Source organism: Leptopilina heterotoma, unplaced genomic scaffold (genome assembly GCF_015476425.1).
Source record: "Leptopilina heterotoma isolate Lh14 unplaced genomic scaffold, ASM1547642v1 Lhet_235, whole genome shotgun sequence".
Classification (NCBI taxonomy): Eukaryota; Metazoa; Arthropoda; class Insecta; order Hymenoptera; family Figitidae; genus Leptopilina; species Leptopilina heterotoma.
The window spans coordinates 305,967-329,830 of record NW_025110952.1 but is presented as its reverse complement, the minus strand read 5'-3'; the positions used below and the strand labels follow the sequence as shown (position 1 = coordinate 329,830).

Genomic DNA, 23,864 nt, shown 5'->3' with positions numbered 1-23,864 from the left:
TTTCATAAATTTTTTCAAAAAAATCAAATGTTTTAAAATTTGTCATTAAATTTTTCGCTGAAATTAAATTATATTGAGGAATTTTTTGTAAAATTCAATTATTTTCATAAATAATGTAAATCTCATTGCTGAATTTCAATTATTTTCAAAAATTAAAATAAAATTCTTGTCAAAATTTAAATTTTTTTCAAAAATTTTCTATAAATTCAATGATTTTTAATATTCTACTATTTTAATAAAATTTTACAAAAGAATTCAATTTATTTAAAAAAAAATTTTGACAAAAATTCTACATGAATATTCAATTATTTTCGAAAGTAATAAAACTTTCACAGGATTAAATACTTATTATTTAAAATAAAATTTTCATAATTTTTTTTCAAAAAAATCAAATGTTTTAAAATTTAGCATTAAATTCTTCGCCAAAATTCAATTATATTGAGGAATTTTTATAAAATTCATGGTAAAATTCAATTATTTTCATAAATAAATAAAACTCATTGCAAAATTTCAATTATATTCAAAAATTTTCTTAATTCAATGATTTTCAATATCTACTATTTTAATAAAATTTTCCAAAAAAAATCCAAATTATTTTTAAAAAATTTATTTTAAAATAATTTAATTTCTGCAATTATTTATAATTTCTCCAAAATTAAATTTTTTTCTAGTGTTTTCAACAAAAATTTAAATTAGAAAATTTTTAAATTCTATTATTTTTAAAATTGTTGATTTAAAAATTTTCATCATCAAATTCATAATCAGCGGAACCTATAAAGGCCTACGAGAAACGAATTACGAAGGGAATCCGATGAATTTTTACAAAACTTGACCACCATGTTGGATTCGCCATTTTGAATTTTTATATATTGACTTCAGATTCGTAATCAGCGGTGAGAAATCTTAAAGAAACCGCATTTCATTTAATTTTTTGAAAATTTTTTGCGGAGTGATTATTGTGATTATATTCACAGTGTACAAATTTTGACACTTCAGTTATGTGTTGTTTATGCTCTTTATTTTCTCCCCCAACACTTTTTTAATAATTCACATAAATATTTACGTTGATGGGCGAAGAAAAGGAATGCCCTTGCTCCGATTCATCAGTGTCCTCAAATCTATCATCCTCCATATCAACGGAAAATGGAAGTGACAAATTCAAAAATAAAATTCCAACATCAAAGTGTGAGATGAGATTTTGATAAAAAAATTATATGTTCTAAGAAAAAAAAATAATAATAATAATAACTATGCAAAGAAAATACAGAAAAGAAAATTTTTTATAAAACTGCTTTTCATCAGATTAGAAGACAAAACATTGACATAATTTTTCAGACAATGAGTGCAATCAATTTTTGGAAAATCGACTCACATCAACTTCTTGTCGTGGGGAAAATTCAAATTTAAAAAATGATGAAAAACTTTGCATTTGTCAAACTTTTGGAACGTAAGAAATTTATTACAAGCTGCGATATAATTTTTTTTTTCATTGGTTATAAATACAAAATTAAAAATTAATTTTAATCTTCTCAATTTAAATTACATTCATTTTTCAAGAGCTGAAAATAGAATTCCAGTGAATTGTAAATCAGGTAATATTTTCACTTCTGTTTTGAAGTGTTTAATTATAATATAAAAATATAATAAACAAATATTAATTATTAATATTAAAAAATTAAAAAATTATCTAATTAATTAACTGTTAATTGAAACAAATGAATTATTAATTAAAATTATTTAGGTTAAATAAAAAAAAATAAAAATTATATCTGAAAGAAGTTAACAATTTAATTTAAAATTAAAAATTTTCTACTGTCTAAAATATTATTTAACCAAAAAATAATTTTTTTTTTTTTTTTTTTTTTTTTTTTTTTTTTTTTTTTTTTTTTTTTTTTTTTTTTTAATTATAATTTTATAATTTTAGAAAGATTTCAAACTTGTAATAGTGTCAATTGGAAATGGCCAAAATCAAGATACTTTCGTAGGAAAAATAAAACGTATGAAGTTAAATTAAAAAAGAAACGTTGTCAACATTATTCAAAGGTTTTTAAAAAAAAAAGAAATTATTTTTTCAAATTGGAGAAATAATTATTTATGAAAAAAAAATTTTTTTTCACATTAATATTTATTTATTTTTTTTTGTTATATAATTTTTTTTACAGCCATACATGTTTTGTGAATTATCCGAGGGTATACCGTTGAATAAACCAGAAATGGAAAATCCAAATGAAGAGAAACTAGAACAAACAGTGAAAAAACCATCAGAGAAAATCGATATTTATTATTTTGATCATGGAAATTCAGCGTTAGTCGCATTGTGTATAAAATTTAATAAATTCGAAAATTTACATAATTATTCAAATTTTTAAATATAATTTAAATTAAAAAAATTTTTTTTTTTTTATTTTCTATTTATTAATTGTTTATATATTATTTATGAAAATTAAAATTTTATTTATTAAATTTTTATCTCTTATTTTATTTATCTATTTTATTATTCATTCATTGTTTATTTATTAAATATTTTTTATTATTTTTTATTTATTTATTAATTTACGTATTTTGCAAATATTCATTTATATTTAATCTTAAAATATTATTTTTAAAATTTATTTTGTTTATTAATTAGGTATTTGTTATTAATTTATTTAAAGAAAATTTTTATTTATTTTATTTATTCTTTATTTACTATTTATTCATTTATTGTTTATTCACTGTTTATTTATTGATTTATAAATTTTATTTAAATATAATTATTTATTTACTATTGTTTCTTCAAATTTTTTTCTTTATTTATTGTTTTTCAATTTTTCAATTAATTTTATTTAAATATAATTATTTATTTACTATATTGTTTATTTACCTTTATTTGTTTATTTGTTTTACAATTTTTCTTTTTCTCACCGCTATAGGTAGTTTTCAATAAAAAATTCTAATTTTTACAAAAATTCATTAAATTTTTTTAAACTTTCAAGAATTTTTTTTTTTAAATTTACATGGAACCGATTTCCAAATTTCTAAGCCGAATTATTAATTTTATTAGAAAATAGACTCAAAATTTTCATAGTAATATGTTACAAAAAGTTTTTTTTTTTAAACAAACACAAATTTAGTTTTACAATTTTTTTTAAAGTTATTTACTCAGAATTATGAAATTCGAGAAAATCAAAATGGCGAATCCAATATGGCGGACCAGAATTAAGAATTTAAAATAATTTCTTTTAATTTTGTATATTCGTCGGAATGTTTAAGAAGAATAAAAATTTGATCCTTAGTTCTAATTAATTTGAAAAATTATTTCTAGAACAAAAATTTTTCAATTTTCCTTTTTTTATAATTAAATTTCTCGAAGTATAAAAGTTGAGTTTTTTAAAATAAATATTTAATAATTTATAAATAATTTTGAAAAAAAACTATAAAAAATAATTTTTGGAATAAAACTTTGTGTGAATAACAATTTTTGTTCGCCATGTTGGATCCACCATTTTGAATAATGTTAACAATTCAACTTAATAAAAATATAATTTAAAACGTGTGAATTTACTTTTTTTTTCTATATAATTTTAGATTTTATCGAACAACTGATTCACCGCCAATATTGGCTACAGAAAAATGTGCAGATAAAACGGAAAATGCGGCAACTCGCTTTTGGGCTGAAATTTTTGCTGTTGCGCACATTGGTTGCGCATTTTTAACGGCCTTTATTCTTCAATTCATTCGTTTTATACTCTACAGTACAATACGGCCATTAACAGTGGGAATTTTACAAATGTTCGCTGACTATTTCATAAAACCATTATTATCAATATTATTTAATGCAATAATACAACCATTTTTGATACTCTTGTATAATGTGGCGACATCATTGAAAGATCTCTGCGAACCAATTGCCGAAGCGACGGGATTATTTCTCAGGGAGGCTGCAAATTTTTTCCGAGCATTTAGAATTGTGGAAATTAATCAGAATATTGAAAAAGGAGATAAAAATGTCCCAACTGCTTGTACTTGATTTTGAAAAAGAAATTTTTTTTTCACTGCGAAAGAAAAATAAGAAATAATTGTAAGTTGTGTATTATTTATTTTTGATATTTTATTTTCTGGCGGGAATATTTTTAACGTTTTCCTGTAAAACGGGACTTTACGCGACAAAAAAATTATAGGTTATGTTAAGAAAAATTTTTGGTTGATTTAAAAATTTTTTTTTTGAAGTCAAAAACTATTTTACTAAATAATTAATAAGAATTATTTTTGACTTCAGATATTTTTATTATAATTTGAAAAATGTCTTACTTTTCTCCCTAAAAGAAAATACAATATTTTATTTATCTAATAATTTTTATGCAATAAATTAAAAATTTTTGAAACAAAAAAGTAAATATTTGATAAAAAAACAAGTTTTATCAATAAATTACAGAAAAAACATTAATGAATTAAAAAAAAAAAATTGATTATAAAATAAAAAATTTTTTAAAAATGAAAAATATTGTTTAAAAAATATATTTTTACTTAAGAATTTAATTTAATTTTTTGTTAGCTTTTTTGGAGTCAAATAAATAACTTTCCTGATCCCTTTAGTCTTTATTAACAACCAGGTATATATTTGGTTTAGTTTTAACTTTACAATATTAATTATCATTTCATTATTTCCTCTCTTTTATACAAGAACAAATTTGACTCTTTCTCGCAAATATTTTCACATTCACACAAAAAACACGCACTTAATTTCTATTCACAAATTATTTAACTTTTTTTTTTTTTTTATTGACAATAATCGTTCGTATTTTTTTTCTTGTCCTCTCGCATCTCTCGTATATCTTATACCATTTAATAAATTATTTACAATTTCACAAACAACAAACAAAGGAACCTAATTTACATTGTAAATTTCACACTTTGCTATATTTACAGGTATTGCTAAAATTTTTTTTTTCTCTTCAATAATAATCCACGCGTTCTTTTCTTTTTTTTTACAGGATCACACGCTGCAAGCATCAAGCGCGCAAATCAATTTTTTAGAATTTTTAATTTTCTGGATATTTTTTTTTGTAAATTTTTTTTTTATTTTTTCTTTTTTTTTGAAAAAAAAAATTAATAATCATACTAGTAGCATCACTTAGTCTCAGGAACTGCAAACCTATGATGTTGAAATTATCCACTAAGTGGTCGTGGCCGTTGTTGAAGTTTCCTGAAGGGCCGTTGTTTGTGAAGGCGCTGATGATGAATCACCTGAAAAATTTCATGGTATTTAATATTTATCATATTGTTCACTATTTTTGTTTTTATAAGAAAATTAAAAACAAAGCAACAATTTAATACAAAAAAATTTTTTTTTAATATTTCTTTTTCTCCTAAACTATTTTTTTTACTAAAAAAAATTAAAAGTACTTCAATATCATGAGAATATTGTGGAAAAATATTTCCAAACCAAATTCGAATATAATTTTTTTTTTTTCTTTTATCGAAAAAATTATACTGCAAAAATGTAACTTTTATCTACAAAATTTAATTTCAAGAAAACACAAAAGTAAACGAAAAAAATATTGATTTCTCCATTATTCTATGTTCTCAAATATATTTTTAGTAAATTTAAAGATAGATATCGAAGATAAGATTTAAAAAAAAGTCCAAGAATTATGCCAATAAATTAATTTCTTAAAAAGAAATGATTCTTATTTTTAAATTTAATTTAAGATCTGTTTAAAAATAAGGAAAATAATTTGTAATATTTTATGAAATTTATTTGATATTCAAAATTCAGTGGTAAAGAATTTATTGCAATTATGTCTTACATATATAAAAAGGAAGAAGATGTTAGAAATTTTTAATTACCTGACAGGAAAATAGAGAATTTTCTATATTTAAAAAAAAAAAGTTATTTTCGAAATTTTTTCATAAATTTTTTAACAAACTAATAAATTAGAAAAAATTCTCGAAAAGTTTATTGAAAATAAAAAAAAATGTTTTTAAAAAATTTACGATCGTTTTTGTTAGAACGTAACAAAAAAACGGCTACTGTTAACATTTTTTTTTGTTTGGGAAAAATTTTGAATGGAGAAAACAAAATTTTATTCACACTCAAAAAAAAGTTTTATAAATTTCACAAACCTATGTAAAAAGAATTAAAACAAAGACATTGAAATTTTGCAGTAATTTTCGGTTTTATTTTCTTTTCTAATTAAGAAAAATTAACACAAGGATATTAAAATTTTGCAGTAATTTTCAATTTTTCTCATTTTTTAAGTAAAAAGAATTATAATTATAATTTCAAAAAATTAACACAAAGATATTAAAATTTTACATTAATTTTCAGTTTTTTTTCATTTTTTCATTAAATATAGAATTAACACACAAAGATATTAAAATTTTACAGTAAATTTTAATTTTACTATTTTTATAGTAAAACATTTCTGGTTGAGCATTTTTGGTAACTTTTACTATACTTTCGGAGTAAATTTTGCTACGTTCGAAGTAAATTTTACTAACTTTTACAAATATGTTCTTTGGACGTAGTAAAATTTACCTTGAAAGTAGTAAAAGTTACCAAAAATGCTTAACCAACAATGTTTTACTATAAAAGTAGTAAAAATTACTTTATGTTTCTCCGGCACAAGTATAAATTTCTTTTACACAATTTAGTGAAATTAAAATTGAATAAGAACATTGATTGAGTTTCAAATAATTATCAAATAAGTAAAATTTGCAACCTACAATTTATAAATTATATTTTACACAAAAATGTTAAATTAAGTAATTTGAATAAACTCAGAAATTAATAATTATAAATAATAAATAAACTTTATATAAAAATAAATTTAAAAACAATAATTTGAAAGTAAGTGTGGAAAACTTGGTTTACGTCAAAAAAAATATTTCACAGTTTACAAGTTAAAATTGTTAAAAAATCACCGAATGATAAATACAAAATTAAACAGTAATAAGTTCATATTAAATAATATTACGAAAAATAGAAATAAACTGACAATGCGAAAATGAAATACAAGTTATAAATTACAAAACCAAGTTTTAAAAATAAAACAAGAAAATTGAAACCTTTAAAAATAATTAATTACAAATGAAGAAATAGAAGATTTATAACTTTTGAAAATTGTCATTTATTCCCTTCTGCAAAATAGGGAAAATGAATTTTATCCCTTACTTCCGAACTCAAAAATAAAACGTCCTTCAACTGTAAAAACGTAATGGAAATAAATAAAGAATATCGTCACAAAGAATTGAAATGTCTATAGAAAAGTAGGGGGAAATTTAAGGAAAAGGAAATTGTTTCACAAGAAAAGAATAATCCTTGATAAAAGTATTATTTTTTCTTTGAAACATAAAATAAAATGAAAATGGAGTAAAAATTAAGGGCATATTTTGTGATTTTAAATTTTGATTATAGTAAATAATAGAAGACCACTCAGAACGCTCAAACTCCCATTACTATTTGCACAAACTGCAAATAGCGAACGATCCTCGAGTACTGGAAAAATCATAAGAATGATCTCGCCAGCAGCCTCTCACGCTCAGAGAGAAGAGCTACTGCTCATCATCGTGGCTGCATCGACTCCACTTTTGGGTAGAGAGGACGTGAAGATATACTACAGAAATGATCCTGTGAAGTATGATCTTGTCTTTTCGTCGTTTCGCCTCGACTTATATACTACTCGAAACGCGTCTCGCCTGCGAGAGAACTCACAAGAGGCCCTCTGTCGAGCGCCACTCCAACGCTCTCCCCACTACTTTCCACGCGCCAAATTCAATTTCAGAGCAAATGACAAATTTTCCGCATTTCGCTCAGAAACATTTTAATCATTTTTCAAAAAAATAATAACATCTTGGAAAATTATTATTATATTATTTTTATTAGAAAAATAATTTTCTTCACACTTCAATTCTTATCATTTTAAGTTAAAAAATGTTTTCATGAAAATAAAATTCCCGAAGATTCTCTAAAGTATTTTTGCAATAATTGTAGAAATAAAATAAACAGTTAAACATTTATTTATTTTGTAAGTTAATTGATAAATTCCATTAATTCTCGTAGTTGGAACAATATTTTTATTTATTTATTGATATTAAAAACAGTATGTGAACAATGTTTTTTATTTAATAATTAACTTTTTTATTTTTTAACCCTTGTCATTATTTGATAAACAATATTTTTTTCCTTTTTTATTTTTTGAAATTATTTTTATGGAAAGAAAAAACAATTAAAATTCTGTTTTAAGTATATTATTTTCATTAGTTTAAATGTATACTTTGTATTATACCGATTAAATTAAATATTTTTAAAATCGTATTATTTTCTAATATTTAAAATTATTTAAAGAAGAATCGGATGGACGGGAAAAAAGTTTTAACCGATTTCTATTTTTTTTAGAGGATAATGAATTAGATAATGAAAAATTTTCTTGAGGAAAAAATTGAATTTTATGGATTTTGGAAATTAAACAATATAAATTGTTAAATAATGAAAAAAAATATTAATATTATTAATATAAATAAATAAAATAATAAAATAAAAAAATAATATAAAAACAATATGAAAGTGGAGAGTTTGCAAAATTATTTTCTAACGTTAGATTTATAAATATTTTTTATTATAAAATAAAGATAAAATTCAATTATAAATAATGAAATAAACAATAAGTAAAACAATTTTTTAAATATTTGTTAAATTTAAAAAAAATTGTATTATTTATTATTTTGAAAGAAATATTTCTTTGATTTAAAAAAATTTTTGTTGATAATTTTAACATTTGTAGAGAAAAAAACATATATACTTTTATAGAATTATTATAAAGATTTCATACAATTTGAAACGTCTTGAATATGAAATAGAGCTTTTTCATAGTTGACATGAAATTTGTCTTGCATTGCGCAAAATGGAAAAAAATCTCATGGGACAAAACTTTTATCTCTAATTTAATATTACATATGACAGCAGAAGTTTCAAAGAATTTAGTAAAAGAGAGATCTCAAGATAAATTTTTTTTAAATGCCATAAACATAAAATATTCATATAGAAACAGAAAACAAAGAAAAAGCAGAAAACTTTAGTTTTAAAGTGAAAAAATGTGTATACATATCTTTATAAGTATATTTATAGAATAATTTTTGTTTCATAAAAAAAAACTTTCAATCAATTTCCATTTCGAAATAATTTTTAATAATTTTTAATTTCAATGAACTTTTGAATGGATTTTCAATTAATTTTTATTTATAATAAAATTTTTAATGTAGATATTTATAAAATTAAAAAAAATTTTTCTAGTACATAATTTTATATTACAATTATATAATTTTCGATTAATTATTATTTTAGACAATCATTAAATCATTGTTATTTTATAAAATTTTACAATAATTAATAATTTAGAAAGTTTTTAAATTCCTTTCATTTTGTTTAATGTGATTCAAAATAAGTTTTAAACCATCGAAATAAAAAAATGTTTAAAATATTTTCATTTTATAAAATTTCAAGAATATTTTTATTATTTCAAACAATGAAACAAAAGCTTAAAAAATAATTCAAATTTATTATTAAAAAATTAACACAAAACTGAAAATGATTTTACAGAATTGACTATAAAAAGCATTTTACTTGCTAAGATGTACAGTTTTTCTAAAACGTATTTTCTACAAATATTTTTTCTAATAATAAAGGTGAATTTTTGTAAAACTTTTTTCTAATTAAGGTCATTTTCAAAAAAAAAAAAAAATGTTTAACAATATTTTGTAAAAAAATGTTTTATATAAAAATAAGTTTTGGAAATTTTGGTGTAAAAATGATGCAAATTATTGGTTTTTTTAAAAGAAGAATCAAATTTTGTTAACAAATTAGGATAAAAAATAGTAATTTTATAAAATTTTTTCTTCTTTTTCAAAAAAGAAACATATAATTTTGTAAACAGAATTGTAGTGATTGAGAAACAGAAAATATGAAAAATAGTTTTTATTTCTTGATCTTTTTTTTTTTTATCAATTTTCAAACTTTTGTCAAAATTATGAAATTTTACAAATTTTAGGAAAATAAATATTAGAAAACTCTCAAAAACACTTTTTAGAACAATTTTTTTAGAAATCAAAATATGTTAGAAAAACTTTTTTTAGAAATCAAAATTTGTTAGATAAACATTTTTGAAGAAAGCAGATTTCATTACAAAATCGCTTTTTTTTAGACAAAAAGGATTCGAAAATAATTTTTAGAAAAAGTGACCATCTACCATTTTCCTCTAAAAAAAAATAGAAATCGGTTAAAACTTTTTTCCCGTCCATCCGATTCTTCTTAAAATAATTTTAAATATTAGAAAAAAATACGATTTTAAAAATATTTAATTTAATCGGTATAATACAAAGTCTACATTTAAACTAATGAAAATAATATACTTAAAACAGAATTTTAATTGTTTTTTTTCTTTCCATAACAATAATTTCAAAAAATAAAAAAAAGGAAAAAATATTGTTTATCAAATAATGACAAGGGTTAAAAAATAAAAAAAGTTAATTATTAAATAAAAAACATTGTTCACATACTGTTTTTAATATCAATAAATAAATAAAAATATTGTTCCAACTACGGGAATTAATAGAATTTATCAATTAACTTACAAAATAAATAAATGTTTAACTGTTTATTTTATTTCTACAATTATTGCAAAAATACTTTAGAGAATCTTCGGGAATTTTATTTTCATAAAAAATTTTTTAACTTAAAATGATAAGAATTGAAGTGTGAAGAAAAATATTTTTCTAATAAAAATAATATAATAATAGTTTTCCAAGATGTTATCATTTTTTTTTGAAAAGTGATTAAAATGTTTCTGAGCGAAATGCGGAAAATTTGTCATTTGCTCTGAATTTGAATTTGGCGCGTGGAAAGTGGTGGGGGGAGGGTGTTGGAGTGGCGCTCGACAGAGGGCCTCTTGTGAGTTCTCTCGCAGGCGAGACGCGTTTCGAGTAGTATATAAGTCGAGGCGAAACGACGAAAAGACAAGATCATACTTCACAGGATCATTTCTGTAGTATATCTTCACGTCCTCTCTACCCAAAAGTGGAGTCGATGCAGCCACGATGATGAGCAGTAGCTCTTCTCTCTGAGCGTGAGAGGCTGCTGGCGAGATCATTCTTATGATTTTTCCAGTACTCGAGGATCGTTCGCTATTTGCAGTTTGTGCAAATAGTAATGGGAGTTTGAGCGTTCTGAGTGGTCTTCAATTATTTACTATAATCAAAATTTAAAATCACAAAATATGCCCTTAATTTTTACTCCATTTTCATTTTATTTTATGTTTCAAAGAAAAAATAATATTTTTATCAAGGATTATTCTTTTCTTGTGAAACAATTTTCCTTTTCCTTAAATTTCCCCCTACTTTTCTATAGACATTTCAATTCTTTGTGAGGATATTCTTTATTTATTTCCATTACGTTTTTACAGTTGAAGGACGTTTTATTTTTGAGTTCGGAAGTAAGGGATAAAATTCATTTTTCCTATTTTGCAGAAGGGAATAAATGACAATTTTCAAAAGTTATAAATCTTCTATTTCTTCATTTGTAATTAATTATTTCTAAAGGTTTCAATTTTCTTGTTTTATTTTAAAAACTTGGTTTTGTAATTTATAACTTGTATTTCATTTTCGCATTGTCAGTTTATTTCTATTTTTCATAATATTATTTAATATGAACTTATTACTGTTTAATTTTGTATTTATCATTCGGTGATTTTTTAACAATTTTAACTTTTAAACTGTGAAATATTTTTTTTGACGTAAACCAAGATTTTCACACTTACTTTCAAATTATTGTTTTTAAATTTATTTTTATATAAAGTTTATTTATTATTTATAATTATTAATTTCTGAGTTTATTCAAATTACTTAATTTAACATTTTTGTGTAAAATATAATGTATAAATTGTAGGTTGCAAATTTTACTTATTTGATAATTATTTGAAACTAAATCAATGTTCTTATTCAATTTTAATTTCACTAAATTGTGCAAAAAAAATTTATACTTGCGCAGGAGAAACATATAAAGTAATTTTTACTACTTTTATAGTAAAACATTGTTGGTTAAGTATTTTTGGTAACTTTTACTACTTTCGGAGTAAATTTTACTACGTCCAAAGAACATATTTGTAAAAGTTAGTAAAATTTACTTCGAACGTAGCAAAATTTACTTCGAAAGTATAGTAAAAGTTACCAAAAATGCTCAACCAGAAATGTTTTACTATAAAAATAGTAAAATTAAAATTACTGTAAAATTTTAATATCTTTGTGTGTTAATTCTATTTAATGAAAAAATGAAAAAAACTGAAAATTACTGTAGAATTTTAATATCTTTGTGTTAATTTTTTAAAATTATAATTATAATTCTTTTTACTTAAAAAATGAGAAAAATTAAAAATTACTGCAAAATATTAATATCCTTGTGTTAATTTTTCTTAATTAGAAAAGAAAATAAAACCGAAAATTACTGCAAAATTTCAATGTCTTTGTTTTAATTCTTTTTAATTAGGTTTGGGAAATTTATAAAACTTTTTTTTAATGTGAATAAAATTTTGTTTTCTCTATTCAAAATTTTTCCCAAACAAAAAAAATGTTAACAGTAGCCGTTTTTTTGGTACATACGTTCTAACAAAAACGACTGTAAATTTTTTAAAAACATTTTTTTTTTATTTTCAATAAACTTTTCGAGAATTTTTTCTAATTTATTAGTTTGTTAAAAAATTCATGAAAAAATTTCGAAAATAACTTTTTTTTTAAAATATAGAAAATTCTCTATTTTTCTGTCAGGTAATTAAAAATTTCTAACATCTCCTTCCTTTTTATATATGTAAGACATAATTGTAATAAATTCTTTACCACTAAATTTTGAATATCAAATAAATTTCATAAAATATTACAAATTATTTTCCTTATTTCTAAACAAATCTTGAATTAAATTCTAAAAATAAGAATAATTTCTTTTTAAGAAATTAATTTATTGGCATAATTCTCGGACTTTTTTTTAAATCTAATCTTCGATGTCTATCTTTAAATTTACTAAAAATATCTTTGAGAACATTGAATAATGGAGAAATCAATATTTTTTCGTTTCTTTCTGTATTTTTCTTGAAATGAAATTTTGTCGATAAAAAATTACATTTTTGCAGTATAATTAATTTTTTAATTAAATTTTCCAGATTGTGAAAATACTTTTTTGTTTATTCCAATTTGTTTGTATCTTTATTTAGAACGTTTTATTGACAAATAAGAATATTAATTTTTTTTCTAAATAATTTGTGATATTTTTCGCTAATGAAATTTTCTGGTAATTTTTCTCCACTTTTTTCGGAGTTAAATTCAAATTTTTGATTGAATTTTCTTGGTAAATGTTAACGAGAATGGTGAAAGCAATTTTACTCATGATAACATTCAGTTTAACGAGATTAATTTTCTTTTACGTTCAATTATACCAAATTTTAACTTCTTAGGTTAAAAATTGCAAAAGTGATGTTGTAAAATCAAATTTTTTCCTACTATAATTTTTTTCGAAAACATTATTTTTAAATTATTTATATTGAATAAAATTAAAATATTCATAAATAGAAGAAAATTAAATATTAATTATTAAACTAAAAAAAAAAATTACTTGAATAAAAAGAAAAACTTGAAAAACTATTCTTGTGAAAATATGGAAACAAAAAATTGTTTAATACGTAAAGTTTCTCTCGTGTCATGCGAATAAATTTTATTCCAAAAAGAACTATTTCGTTCTTTCTTTTTAAATTTATTTCGTAAATTTAGTGAATTATTTATTTATTTATTATTTATTTATAAACGGGTGATTATTCGTTAATAATTTATAAAAATTATACCATTTTTTGTAATTTTCAATAAAATATTTATTCTAATTTTGATCTTACATTGTAAAAATAGTTTCTTTAATTATTTAATTTTGAATGTAAAATTTTTTCGAGGCACAAATAGAGAGCGATTGTAATAAATAACTTAACGACTCATTCTAAGAAAATAATTTATCAAAAGTAAAAAAAATGAATACTGTATTGGAAAATAAACACTAGGTAAAATTTAAAAATCCGTGGTGTAGACTTTTTTTGTGCAATTTTTGAAAATGAAGAATAGAAAAAAGTAGGAGTTAATCGTGGCGGGTTTGTCATTCTGTAGGCGAAACCTACCTAAAAGGGCAGCTTCTAAGTCACCGAGGATTTCCGTTTCCTTCGGATCGATGAGGCTAAAGCGTTGATTTAGAAGAGTGAGGTGGGCAAAAACACAATTGAGATGTACATGCAGCCCAAGTAATGCCACCTCTCGAAAGTGGCAGTGGTAAATGTGGGCCATCACGTGATAAAGTAGCCGCAGGATTTTACGTACTATCGACTCAAACGAGCTGGGAAATTCATTCGCTGAAAATAAAGTAATAGAAAAATTAACATTTTTTTTTAACAGAAAACTTTTTTTTATAATAGATATTTTTTTTCCTTTATATAACTTTCTATAAACTTATTATTTCGTATTTTTTTCATCTTTATATCAGGGCTTGGATTGTGCGACTTTTTCGACTTTTTTCGACTTTTCTAAGGAAATGTGACTTTTTTCGACTTTTTTGCAAATTTTATGCGACTTTTCGTGACTTTTGTTGTGAATTTATGCGACTAAAGCGACTTTTTTTTTGAGTCTTAAAGTCGATCCGAGCCCTGTATTATTTAAAAAGAAATTAATTTTTTTCAAATTACAATTTTTATTGCAAAAAATTATAAATATTTTATTTTTAAAAATAATTTAAAATTTTGGAAAATTACAATTTTTATCCTATTTATTTTATATTTGAATTTTAACGGACAAGAAAGTTCCATTAATTTTATTTTTAAATACAATTTTAATTCTAACAATATATTTTATAATTTGAAAGTAATTACTCTTTAATCTGAAAAATAAATTTTAAGAAATTTTTTCTAAAAAATAATTTTAATTCGACATTTTTTCACCAAAATTCTCTTCAAATTTTTTGTATTTTTAATTGGAATCATTTTTTCGTTATTAAAAGTTTAATTTTTTTTAAGATAAAAATTTTTTTTTTAATTTCAAAAACAATAGAGAAATAAATAAGAAAAATGAAAATTAAAACTTACCGTATTTGGTAGGAAATATCGTTTCGTCACTGACGGTGCGTTGGGTAAAAGTCATCACATAGTCAATGTATTGTGGCGCAGCCACTCTCGTCTTTTTCCCTTTCTCGTCAAACCATAAATAAGTTCTGTGAAGAAAAGAAAATTTGATAAATTTTCAAGTTAAATTAAAAGAAATTTAAATATAAAAGAAAAGAACAGAAAATACATTTACGATAACTAAGGAAAAAATATTTTTATCTAATTAATACACATAATTATATAAATTAATAATATAAAAATTACTTGTATCTATAATTTTAAGAATAGAAATAAATATATAACAATAATGAAATAAAAGTAAGGAATAAAAAGTCTTTTTTTAATCTCTATTTCTAAAAAAAATTATTATTTATAATAATGATAATAATTTAATATTTCATAAACTGAAAAGAAATTTAAACAAAATTTGCATATTTACATAAAAAATTACCTACAGAAATAATCTATTTACAAAAAATCATTACTGAAACCTAAATTTTAATTTTAAGCGAAGAAAAATGAAAAAAAGAAAAAATCTGAAAGAATTATTTTGAAATCCTTTTAATATTTTAAGTTTTCTAATCTTAACATAAAATGTATATTTTGAAAACAATTCGCTGTAATTTAAAAATTTTTACAAACTTTTTTTTTCTAAAATTTGTCAGAAATTTGGCAAAAAAAAAATTTATCCTTTTTTTCTGTATAATTTAATTTCATTTAAAAATAAAAAATTTAATTTCAGTTTAAAATTGAAAATTAATTTACAAATTGAAAGTAAATTTTTTATTTTTCTACATTGTAAATTAAAAATTAATTTGAAAAAAAATTAACGAAAAATAAATAAATGAAAATTAAACTATTTCTAAATGAAATAGTTGAATTTATTTTAAAAAACTTGATTAATTCCAAGTAAAATAAATAAACAAGTATTTTTTATTCTTTTATGTATTTAATTTTAAATGGGCAATCTGATTCATTTTTAATTCTTTCGTCCGCCATTTTGAATTTTGAAAATCTAATGCGACCCGAAAATGTTTGCCTCTAAAAAATGTATTATTTTTGAATTCTAAAAGAATTTTATTTTAGTTTCTAAGATTCTTTTTTTTTTTGTTTAAAAAAAAAACAAAAAATCTGTTGAAAAAATAAAAAATTACAAAAAAGAAAAAGAAAATATATTTTTTTGAAGAAGAAGAAGAAGAAAGAAAATTACCTTAATCCAGGACCAGTCATGTCGGGACATCCGGTCATGGTGCAAAATTCGGAAATAGTGCCATAAATGAGATTGATGTGATCGAAAAGTGCTAATGTGTGTGAGGCTAGCCATTCGTTATAATCTAGCCCTGGTGGCAGGTCAACCAGTACTTTTAAGTCGAGTTCAGGAAGTTGCCTTTCAAGGACGGCTTCCTCCAAGTATAATTTTGGATCCTCAGTAGTTCCCGCATCCTTATCCTTTCGTCTGGCTTTTCTACAAAAAAAGAAAATAACCCAATAAAAAATGTAGAATTTTTTTTTTTTTTTTTTTTTTGTTAATCAATTTGTTATTCACTTTTAGTAAAAATTAAAAACAATCAATTCAAAAAGATTTTATATCACAATTTTATTCTTAAAATAAAAAATGTCTAGGTCCACCAAATTTTAGAAATATATATGCAAATAAAGAAATATGTTTTCGAAATTTGAACTTTAATTGGCAAATTTTGTCATCCGCCATATTTGATCCGCCATTTTGAATTTCTAAAATCTGACATAAATCCGCCACTTTAAATTTTCATAATTTAATATTAAATTTATATACAGAAACTTTAGAAACCCCAAAGTAGCAAATTCGAAGTCATTTTGATTTAGCCATCCGCCATATTGGATCCGCCATTTTGAATTTTGGAAATCTGACATTAAATTTAGATTCAGCGACTATAGAAACCCCTAAGTAACAAATTCCAAGTCATTCCGATTTGTTTTTCTTTTTGCCATCCGCCATTTTGGATACGCCATTTTGAAATTTAAAAATCTATATTAATAATCGTTGTAATCTGGTATTCTATTCACAGTTTGAAAATTAGTTGTTGTTTGCCTTTTTGTTTCTTAATTTTTAAAATAATTTTTCTTTTGAAAATATTTTCAATTTTAAAATTAATATATTTGAAAATCATCGAATTATTGTCGCCAAGAATTTTATAAAAAAATTTGTAATTTAATAGAATTTAAAGTTTCTTTAATAATTCTAATTTAAAAATTTTGAAAATAATTTAATTTTATGAACAATTTTTTTCAACTTTTTCAAATAATCGTGATTGTTAATATAATTGAAATTGAACATTTAATTATTGAATTTTATGAAAATCTTAGAAAATAATTGAATTCTTTTGAAAAATTTTATAACGAATTTAAGAAAAAAATTGAATTCTTTCATAACATTTTTTTGAATATACAATTATTAAATTTTTGCAAAGAATTTTACTATTTAAAAAAAATAGTTGAATTGTTTCGAAAATTATTAAAATATTAAAAATTAATTGAATTTTTGCAAAGAATTTTAATATAATTATAAACATAATTGAATTCTTTTGAAGAATTTATTAAAATTTTTTAAAATAATTGAATTTTTCGAAATTAAATATTATTAAATAAGAAATGAATTCTTCCATGAAATTTTATTAAAATTATATTAAAATTTTATTCAAAGTAATTGAATTTTTGCTATGATTTTACTATTTAAAAAAATAATTGTATTGTTTCGATAAGAATTTATTAAAATTTTAAAAAATAATTGAATTTTTGTAAAGAATGCATTAAAATTTTTAAAAATAATTTAATTTTTTCGTGAAATTCTTTTGAAAATAATTGGATTTTTGCAAAGATTTTACTCTTTATAAAAAATAATTTAATTTTTCGAAAAATATTATTAAAAAAAATTAAGTTCTTTCATAAAAATTTTATTAAAATTGTATTAAAAATAATTGAATTTTTGCAAGAAATTTTACTATTTATAAACATAATTGAAATTTTTTGGAGAATTTATTAAAATTTTTAAAAATAATTGAATTCTTAAGTGAAATTAATTTGAAAATAATTGAATTTTTGCAAAGATTTCATAACGAATTGAGAACAAAATTGAATTCTTTGGTGGAATTTTTTTGAAAATAATTGAATTGTTTCGAAAGTTTATTAAAATTTTAGAAAATAATAGTATTCGTTCGCGAAATTTTATATTAAAATTTTGTTTAAAAATAATTGAGTTTTTTGCAAAAAATATTACTATTTATAAAAATTAATAATAATAATAATAATAATAATAATAATAATAATAATAATAATAATAATAATAATAATTTTATTTTAATTTTTAAAATCTAACATTGAATTTAGATTTAACGTCCGCCATATTTAATTCGCCATTTTGAATTTTGAAAATCTAACGTCGGATTCATTTTCATTGATCCTGAAAACCTTAGAATTTTTTTATTTTCAAGAAAATAATCTTGAAATTCCCTGACAAATAAATACTTAAATTATTATATTGATTAATTTTAATTTTCGATTAATTTGTATGAAAATTTTGTAATTTAAAAATGCAACTCCAATGTAGCCTAAAATTTATTGACAATTTAATCTATTAATTATTTATTTCATTTAATTCTAAAATATTTGTGAGGTAACAGTGGGTTAACCAAAAATAAATTTAATTCAAAGAATAAAGTTTATAAAACTTAATTCCATACTTTTTTAAAAATAAAAAACTAATAGTTTATCAAAGAGAAATAATTTGCACTGTATTCATTCTGAAAAGAAAAATACTAAAAAAGTTAAAAGAATAAAAATCTTTAATTACCGGCAATAAAAGATTGCTCTCATAGTGAAATCATGCAACGCTACACATTTTTTGTACATTCTTTAATATTTGAGGAGTTTTTTCTTGATTAAGATTCGGCAAACATAACTTAACCTTTTCAAAAAATTTTCTTTTTCAATGAATTGAAAACAAAAAAAGTATCTAAAATATTTTTTATTATGAGTTAAAAAAAATTTATTAATTTCATTTATCTGCAATTAAGCGTGTAAAGCAGAATGAAATGACGCGTGTTAAGCATATAAAATTTAAATACAGCTCCATTTCTATTTTTTTAAAAAGAAACTTTTTTTTCAAAAAGGCGAATTATTAACATTATTATAACATGATATTAACGAGACGCAGATACAATATTATTGTTAATTTTTTACAAATTAAAAAATAATGTGCATAGTTGAATACGTGACACTTACTGAGTGCGGTAAATTTTACTAATCTGACTGTTTGAGACAAAGACAGAACGTTAATTTTTGTATAGAATTAACAGTTAAAAAAACATTTAAAAAACAGTTTAAATATTTACAGTATTTTTTCAATAACTAATTGTAAGAATTCGTAACAATATCTTTTCTTCATATTTATCTGTTTGGAATTTAATTGAACAAGTTTCGATTCTGTATCCCCGAAACCCGCCAGGTTTAGGCAAACCCCTAGAGATGATATTTATGTCAGCTTGGAATTAGAATTTTTTTCCACAAACCATAGTTTTACTGAAAAAATTATTTTCAAGATGCTCAGACAACTATACGCCTTGATGTCGACCTAGAAAAACGATAATATTCCACAAGAACTTTATTTTTCTAAAGATAATCCAGAATCACCCTTTTAGACGTTTTGATGATTTTGGCGCGTTATTTCCATATCCCCTTTAGTCGCCTTTTACGACACGCGGTAGATTATGAATAAATGAATATTTTTTCTTCATATTTATCCTTCTGTTCGAAATTTAATTAAACAAGTTTCGATTCTATATCCTCAAAACCCGTCAGGATTAGGCAAACCCCTAGAAATGATTTTTTATGTCAGCTTGGAATTAGAATTATTTCCCACCAACCGCAGTTTTATTGAAAAAATTATTTTCAAGATACCTAGACAACTATACGCCATGATGTCGACCTAAAAAAACGATAATATTACACAAGAACGTTATTTTTCTAAAGATAATCCAGAATCACTCTTTTAGACGTTTTGATGATTTTAACGCGTTATTTCCATCTCCTCTTTAGTCGCCTTTTTCGACACGCGGTAGATTATTATGAATGGTGACACTGCGTGGCGAATTTTACAAATCGAACTATTTGAGACAAAGACAGTTAATTTTTGTACAGAATTAACAGCTTGGAAAAAAACATTTAAAAAGCATTTTATATATTTAAAGTAATTTTTCAATAACTAATTGAAAGAATTTGTAACTATCTTTTCTTCATATTTATACATTTGTTCCTAAATCCCGTCGGGTAAGAAGATTTAGGCAAACCCCTAGAAATGATTTCTTATGTCAGCTTGGAATTAGAATTATTTCCCACAAACCTAAGTTTTATTGAAAAAATTATTTTCAAGATACCTAGACAACTATACGCCATGATGTCGACCTAGAAAAACGATAATATTCAACAAGAACTTTATTTCTCGGAAGAAAATCCAGAATCCCTCTTTTAGACGTTTTGATGATTCTAGCGCGTTATTTCCATGTCCCCTTTAGTCACCTTTTACGACACGCGGTAGATAAATGAATGGCCAACCCCGAATCGTATTATGAGAAGAATCAAAAAGCAGCGCAGAGCAACATTCCTCGAAATGATAGCAATGACAATAATTCAATCTCTATAAAGCAAATGATGCGCTTAAGCATTCAACAAATTTCATTTCTCCTCGACATTAAAAAAAAATTCCTAATTATTTCTCTAAATTTAAAGGAAAAAAAAAGAATGTGAAAACTCACGCGACCAATTCACCGAAGAAGCGGATCTTCCTGTGGCAGGAGTCGAGTAGTGAGAGACGCGAGGCGGTGCTTGAGGAACTGGTTGTGGAGTTATGAATGGGCGTTGACGGTGCCGAGTTGGTTGTAGAAGACGATGATTCCAGGATTGCCAGGCCCCCACGTGCTGGGGACCTTAGCATCCCAGAGATCGCGTTTGTTATGCTCGCCGTGATCGCTTATTAGGGTAAGCCTCCTTCTAGCGACATTGACTCCTTTCTTTCAGTTATAATTCCGTTCATGCGCAAAACTTTATCATTTCAAAAACATTCTCAAAGGAATATCAGAAATCGTCTATTAGGGTCATCAGTCCAATTTTTGATTTTCGAAAAATATTATCACACCCTCTCAAGCGAACATTGAAGGAGAGACACAAGTGAGGGAATTAACCTGCAGGTGCAAAATCAGCCATTTTAATTCTTTAATTATTGCATGCTTCAGTTGGTGCATTAAAATAAATCCCAATTTAGCAAAAATTTTATTTAAAAAGCAGTAAAGCAGATCAGTACTCAAATTGAAAATATTTATTCAGTAATCAATTACAGTAATATCACTCTTTCAGAGTAATAAATCTTAATTAGTCTCCTAACGCTTGAGATTTCTTAAAATAGTTAAAAGTATTTTAAATGGTATCTAAATTTAACAAAAATGACTATTTGGGAAAAATTTAATTGCGGTGTTGAAGCAGTTCTCATGAACTGACAAACTGCAAAGTTGGTGAAAATCAATTAAAACCAAGTTACAATCAGAAATTGCTATTTAATTAATGCGTACACTAATCTGTGAGAATATTGCATCAACTGTGACCTCGTTTACAATTCTGGGACATTTGAAATTTTCATCCAAGATCGATGACTTGGATGGTGTCCAAAATTTTCGACTGAACTTCACATGTATTATTCGTCAACTTTCACTATAGATGCCTTATAACTATTTCCTTGGAATATCAAGATAATTAAAAATTCACGTCGTCTAAAAATAATCGAGAAAGGAATGGTCTAATCTTTTGGAGTCTTTTCGAATAGTGGTTTTTAAATAATAAACTCTTTAGTTTTTCTTTTTTACGCTTCTAAAGAAAATCTAAAGAATTTATTAGGTTGTAAAGTTTCTCCTATTAATTTTTATGGAATTTCGCTTATGGGATTATGGATTTATGGGATTTATAGTGTTTCCCATGAATGTTTTAGGTGATCTGTAGTCCTCGCCTGCCTTTCCTTCTGATACTTTGTTGTCAGACACTGTTTGAATTCCTGGGCCATCCTGGGCCAAGCATTTGTCAGAAACACCAAAATTGTAGACTCAGAGTAAATTGTTCTCTAGCACTTGCTTTGGCTATAGTTTATCCGCTTTATCATTACCAATGAATCCACTTTGACCAGGGACCCAAAGAAGAGTAACGCGGTTAATTCCAGTCTATTGAGTGTCTCATGGCAAACCTCAATAACTCAACAACAAAAAGCCTCAATCGCCATGATTTCGGATTGTAATAATCAGTAAACCCTAACTTGTTCAAGTGGCACGTTAGAGAAGTTATGTGATAGACTCCTGCACCGAATCTACTTTTTCGTTTTGATCCTTTAGATATCACTATTTGCTGGGAGCCTTCAGAGGCACCAAGTCTAAGGGTAGCCTTTGCCGACACTGTTTTAACTTTCTGCTGATGCTAACGACCGTTATCGTCAAAAATCATCAGCCTGGGTGCCTGGTGAGGACTATGGAAGTTACCTTCTTCGACGATAGAGTGGAGATAAGTTAGCATCAGCAGAGGGTTAAAAGTAAGGTGCAAGAGTTCTAGTCCTAAGAGAGCACCAAGGGCAGCCTAAGCGTTCTTCATACCATACCCTCTAATGCCCTAAGTCGTCAAAAAATGATTCGGATCTACGTCAAGCAATTAGAGCGATGTGAAATCTTGGAAGCACTTCTAGTCTGCTGAGTAGCAGTAGTGCGAAAAGTGCATACAATCCGTAATAAAATTAACTTAGCCACATATAACCCGAAACTGTTTTTATGATTTTGGGTTTTCTAAGGGGCGCATGATTATTCCCCAAATGTTATTTTTCCGAAATGTCATTTTACCGAACTGCACTTTTGCGAATACTCATTTTTGCGAAAAGCCAATTTTGCGAAATGTCACTTTTGCGAATTGTCATTTTTGCGAATCGCCATTTTTACGAATTGTCAATTTTCCGAAAAGTCATTTTTGCGAATCGCCATTTTTACGAATTGTCAATTTTCCGAAAAGTCATTTTTGCGAATTGTCATTTTTACGAAAAGACATTTTTGTGAAATGTCATTTTTGCGAATTGTCATTTTTGCGAAAAATACAATAGAAAACTTGTAGGTCTATAAATTCACTATTGTATTTTTCGCAAAAATGACAATTCGCAAAAAAATGACTTTTCGGAAAATTGACAATTCGTAAAAATGTCGATTCGCAAAAATGACAATTCGCAAAAATAGCTTTTCGCAAAAATGACAATTCGCAAAAATGACAATTCGTAAAAATGACTTTTCGCAAAAATGACTATTAGCAAAAAATGACAATTCGTAAAAATGGCGATTCGTAAAAATGTCGTTTCGCAAAAGTGACAATTCGCAAAAATGACACTTCTTAAAAATGACAAATTCGCAAAAATGGCAATTCGTAAAAATGACTTTTCGTAATAATGGCTTTTCGCAAAAATGACATTTCACAAAAATGTCTTTTCGTAAAAATGACAATTCGCAAAAATGAGTTTTCGAAAAATTGACAAATCGTAAAAATGGCGATTCGCAAAAATGACTTTTCGGAAAATTGACAATTCGTAAAAATGGTCATTCGCAAAAATGACAATTCGTAAAAATAGCTTTTCGCAAATATGACAATTCGCAAAAGTGACATTTCGCA

General features: G+C 23.6%; 3 protein-coding genes and 2 non-coding genes across 11 annotated transcripts in view; 3 read left to right on the top strand and 2 right to left on the bottom strand.

Annotated features, from left to right (window-relative positions):
• Positions 1-728: 728 nt before the first annotated feature.
• Positions 729-1,636, top strand: LOC122502591. The gene is made up of 3 exons (XM_043612729.1): positions 729-1,185; positions 1,336-1,447; positions 1,558-1,636. The coding sequence occupies exons 1-3, from the start codon at positions 1,068-1,070 to the stop codon at positions 1,634-1,636; spliced, it is 309 nt and encodes a 102-aa protein (XP_043468664.1). The 5' UTR covers positions 729-1,067.
• A 308-nt stretch (positions 1,637-1,944) lies between these two features.
• Positions 1,945-4,171, top strand: LOC122502689. Its single transcript, XM_043612854.1, has 3 exons — positions 1,945-2,043; positions 2,163-2,305; positions 3,568-4,171. Exons 2-3 carry the CDS (start codon positions 2,169-2,171, stop codon positions 4,007-4,009), a joined length of 579 nt encoding a protein of 192 aa, XP_043468789.1. The 5' UTR covers positions 1,945-2,043; positions 2,163-2,168; the 3' UTR covers positions 4,010-4,171.
• A 392-nt stretch (positions 4,172-4,563) lies between these two features.
• LOC122502604 (MOB kinase activator-like 2) overlaps positions 4,564-23,864 on the bottom strand; it is a 65,627-nt gene continuing 46,326 nt past the window's right edge. For 5 of the 7 annotated variants that reach the window (XM_043612753.1, XM_043612755.1, XM_043612752.1 and 2 more), the window contains 4 exons: positions 16,363-16,617; positions 15,135-15,259; positions 14,181-14,408; positions 4,564-5,226 (listed from right to left, as the gene is read on the bottom strand). In XM_043612753.1, the coding sequence (XP_043468688.1) occupies positions 5,156-5,226; positions 14,181-14,408; positions 15,135-15,259; positions 16,363-16,617 (679 nt within the window). In that variant the 3' untranslated portion in view covers positions 4,564-5,155. Of the gene's footprint in view, positions 5,227-14,180; positions 14,409-15,134; positions 15,260-16,362; positions 16,618-20,941; positions 21,368-23,864 lie in introns of all 7 variants that reach the window. The other 2 variants (XM_043612750.1, XM_043612749.1) reach the window with 1 other exon arrangement.
• Positions 7,413-7,629, bottom strand: LOC122502715. Its single transcript, XR_006301660.1, has one exon. It is a non-coding gene; the product is annotated as a small nucleolar RNA U3 (small nucleolar RNA).
• On the top strand, positions 10,995-11,211 carry LOC122502714. The gene has a single exon (XR_006301659.1). It is a non-coding gene; the product is annotated as a small nucleolar RNA U3 (small nucleolar RNA).

What these genes read in the sequence shown, in the direction of transcription:
- LOC122502591 (XM_043612729.1), top strand. Translation starts at nt 1,068, where the DNA reads ATGGGCGAAGAAAAGGAATGCCCTTGCTCCGATTCATCAGTGTCCTCA. An exon ending in TAAAATTCCAACATCAAAGT is followed by an intron (nt 1,186 to 1,335) that starts GTGAGATGAGAT and finishes ATAATTTTTCAG; the next exon opens with ACAATGAGTGCAATCAATTT. An exon ending in ATTTGTCAAACTTTTGGAAC is followed by an intron (nt 1,448 to 1,557) that starts GTAAGAAATTTA and finishes TCATTTTTCAAG; the next exon opens with AGCTGAAAATAGAATTCCAG.
- LOC122502689 (XM_043612854.1), top strand. Translation starts at nt 2,169, where the DNA reads ATGTTTTGTGAATTATCCGAGGGTATACCGTTGAATAAACCAGAAATG. An exon ending in TTTGATCATGGAAATTCAGC is followed by an intron (nt 2,306 to 3,567) that starts GTTAGTCGCATT and finishes ATATAATTTTAG; the next exon opens with ATTTTATCGAACAACTGATT.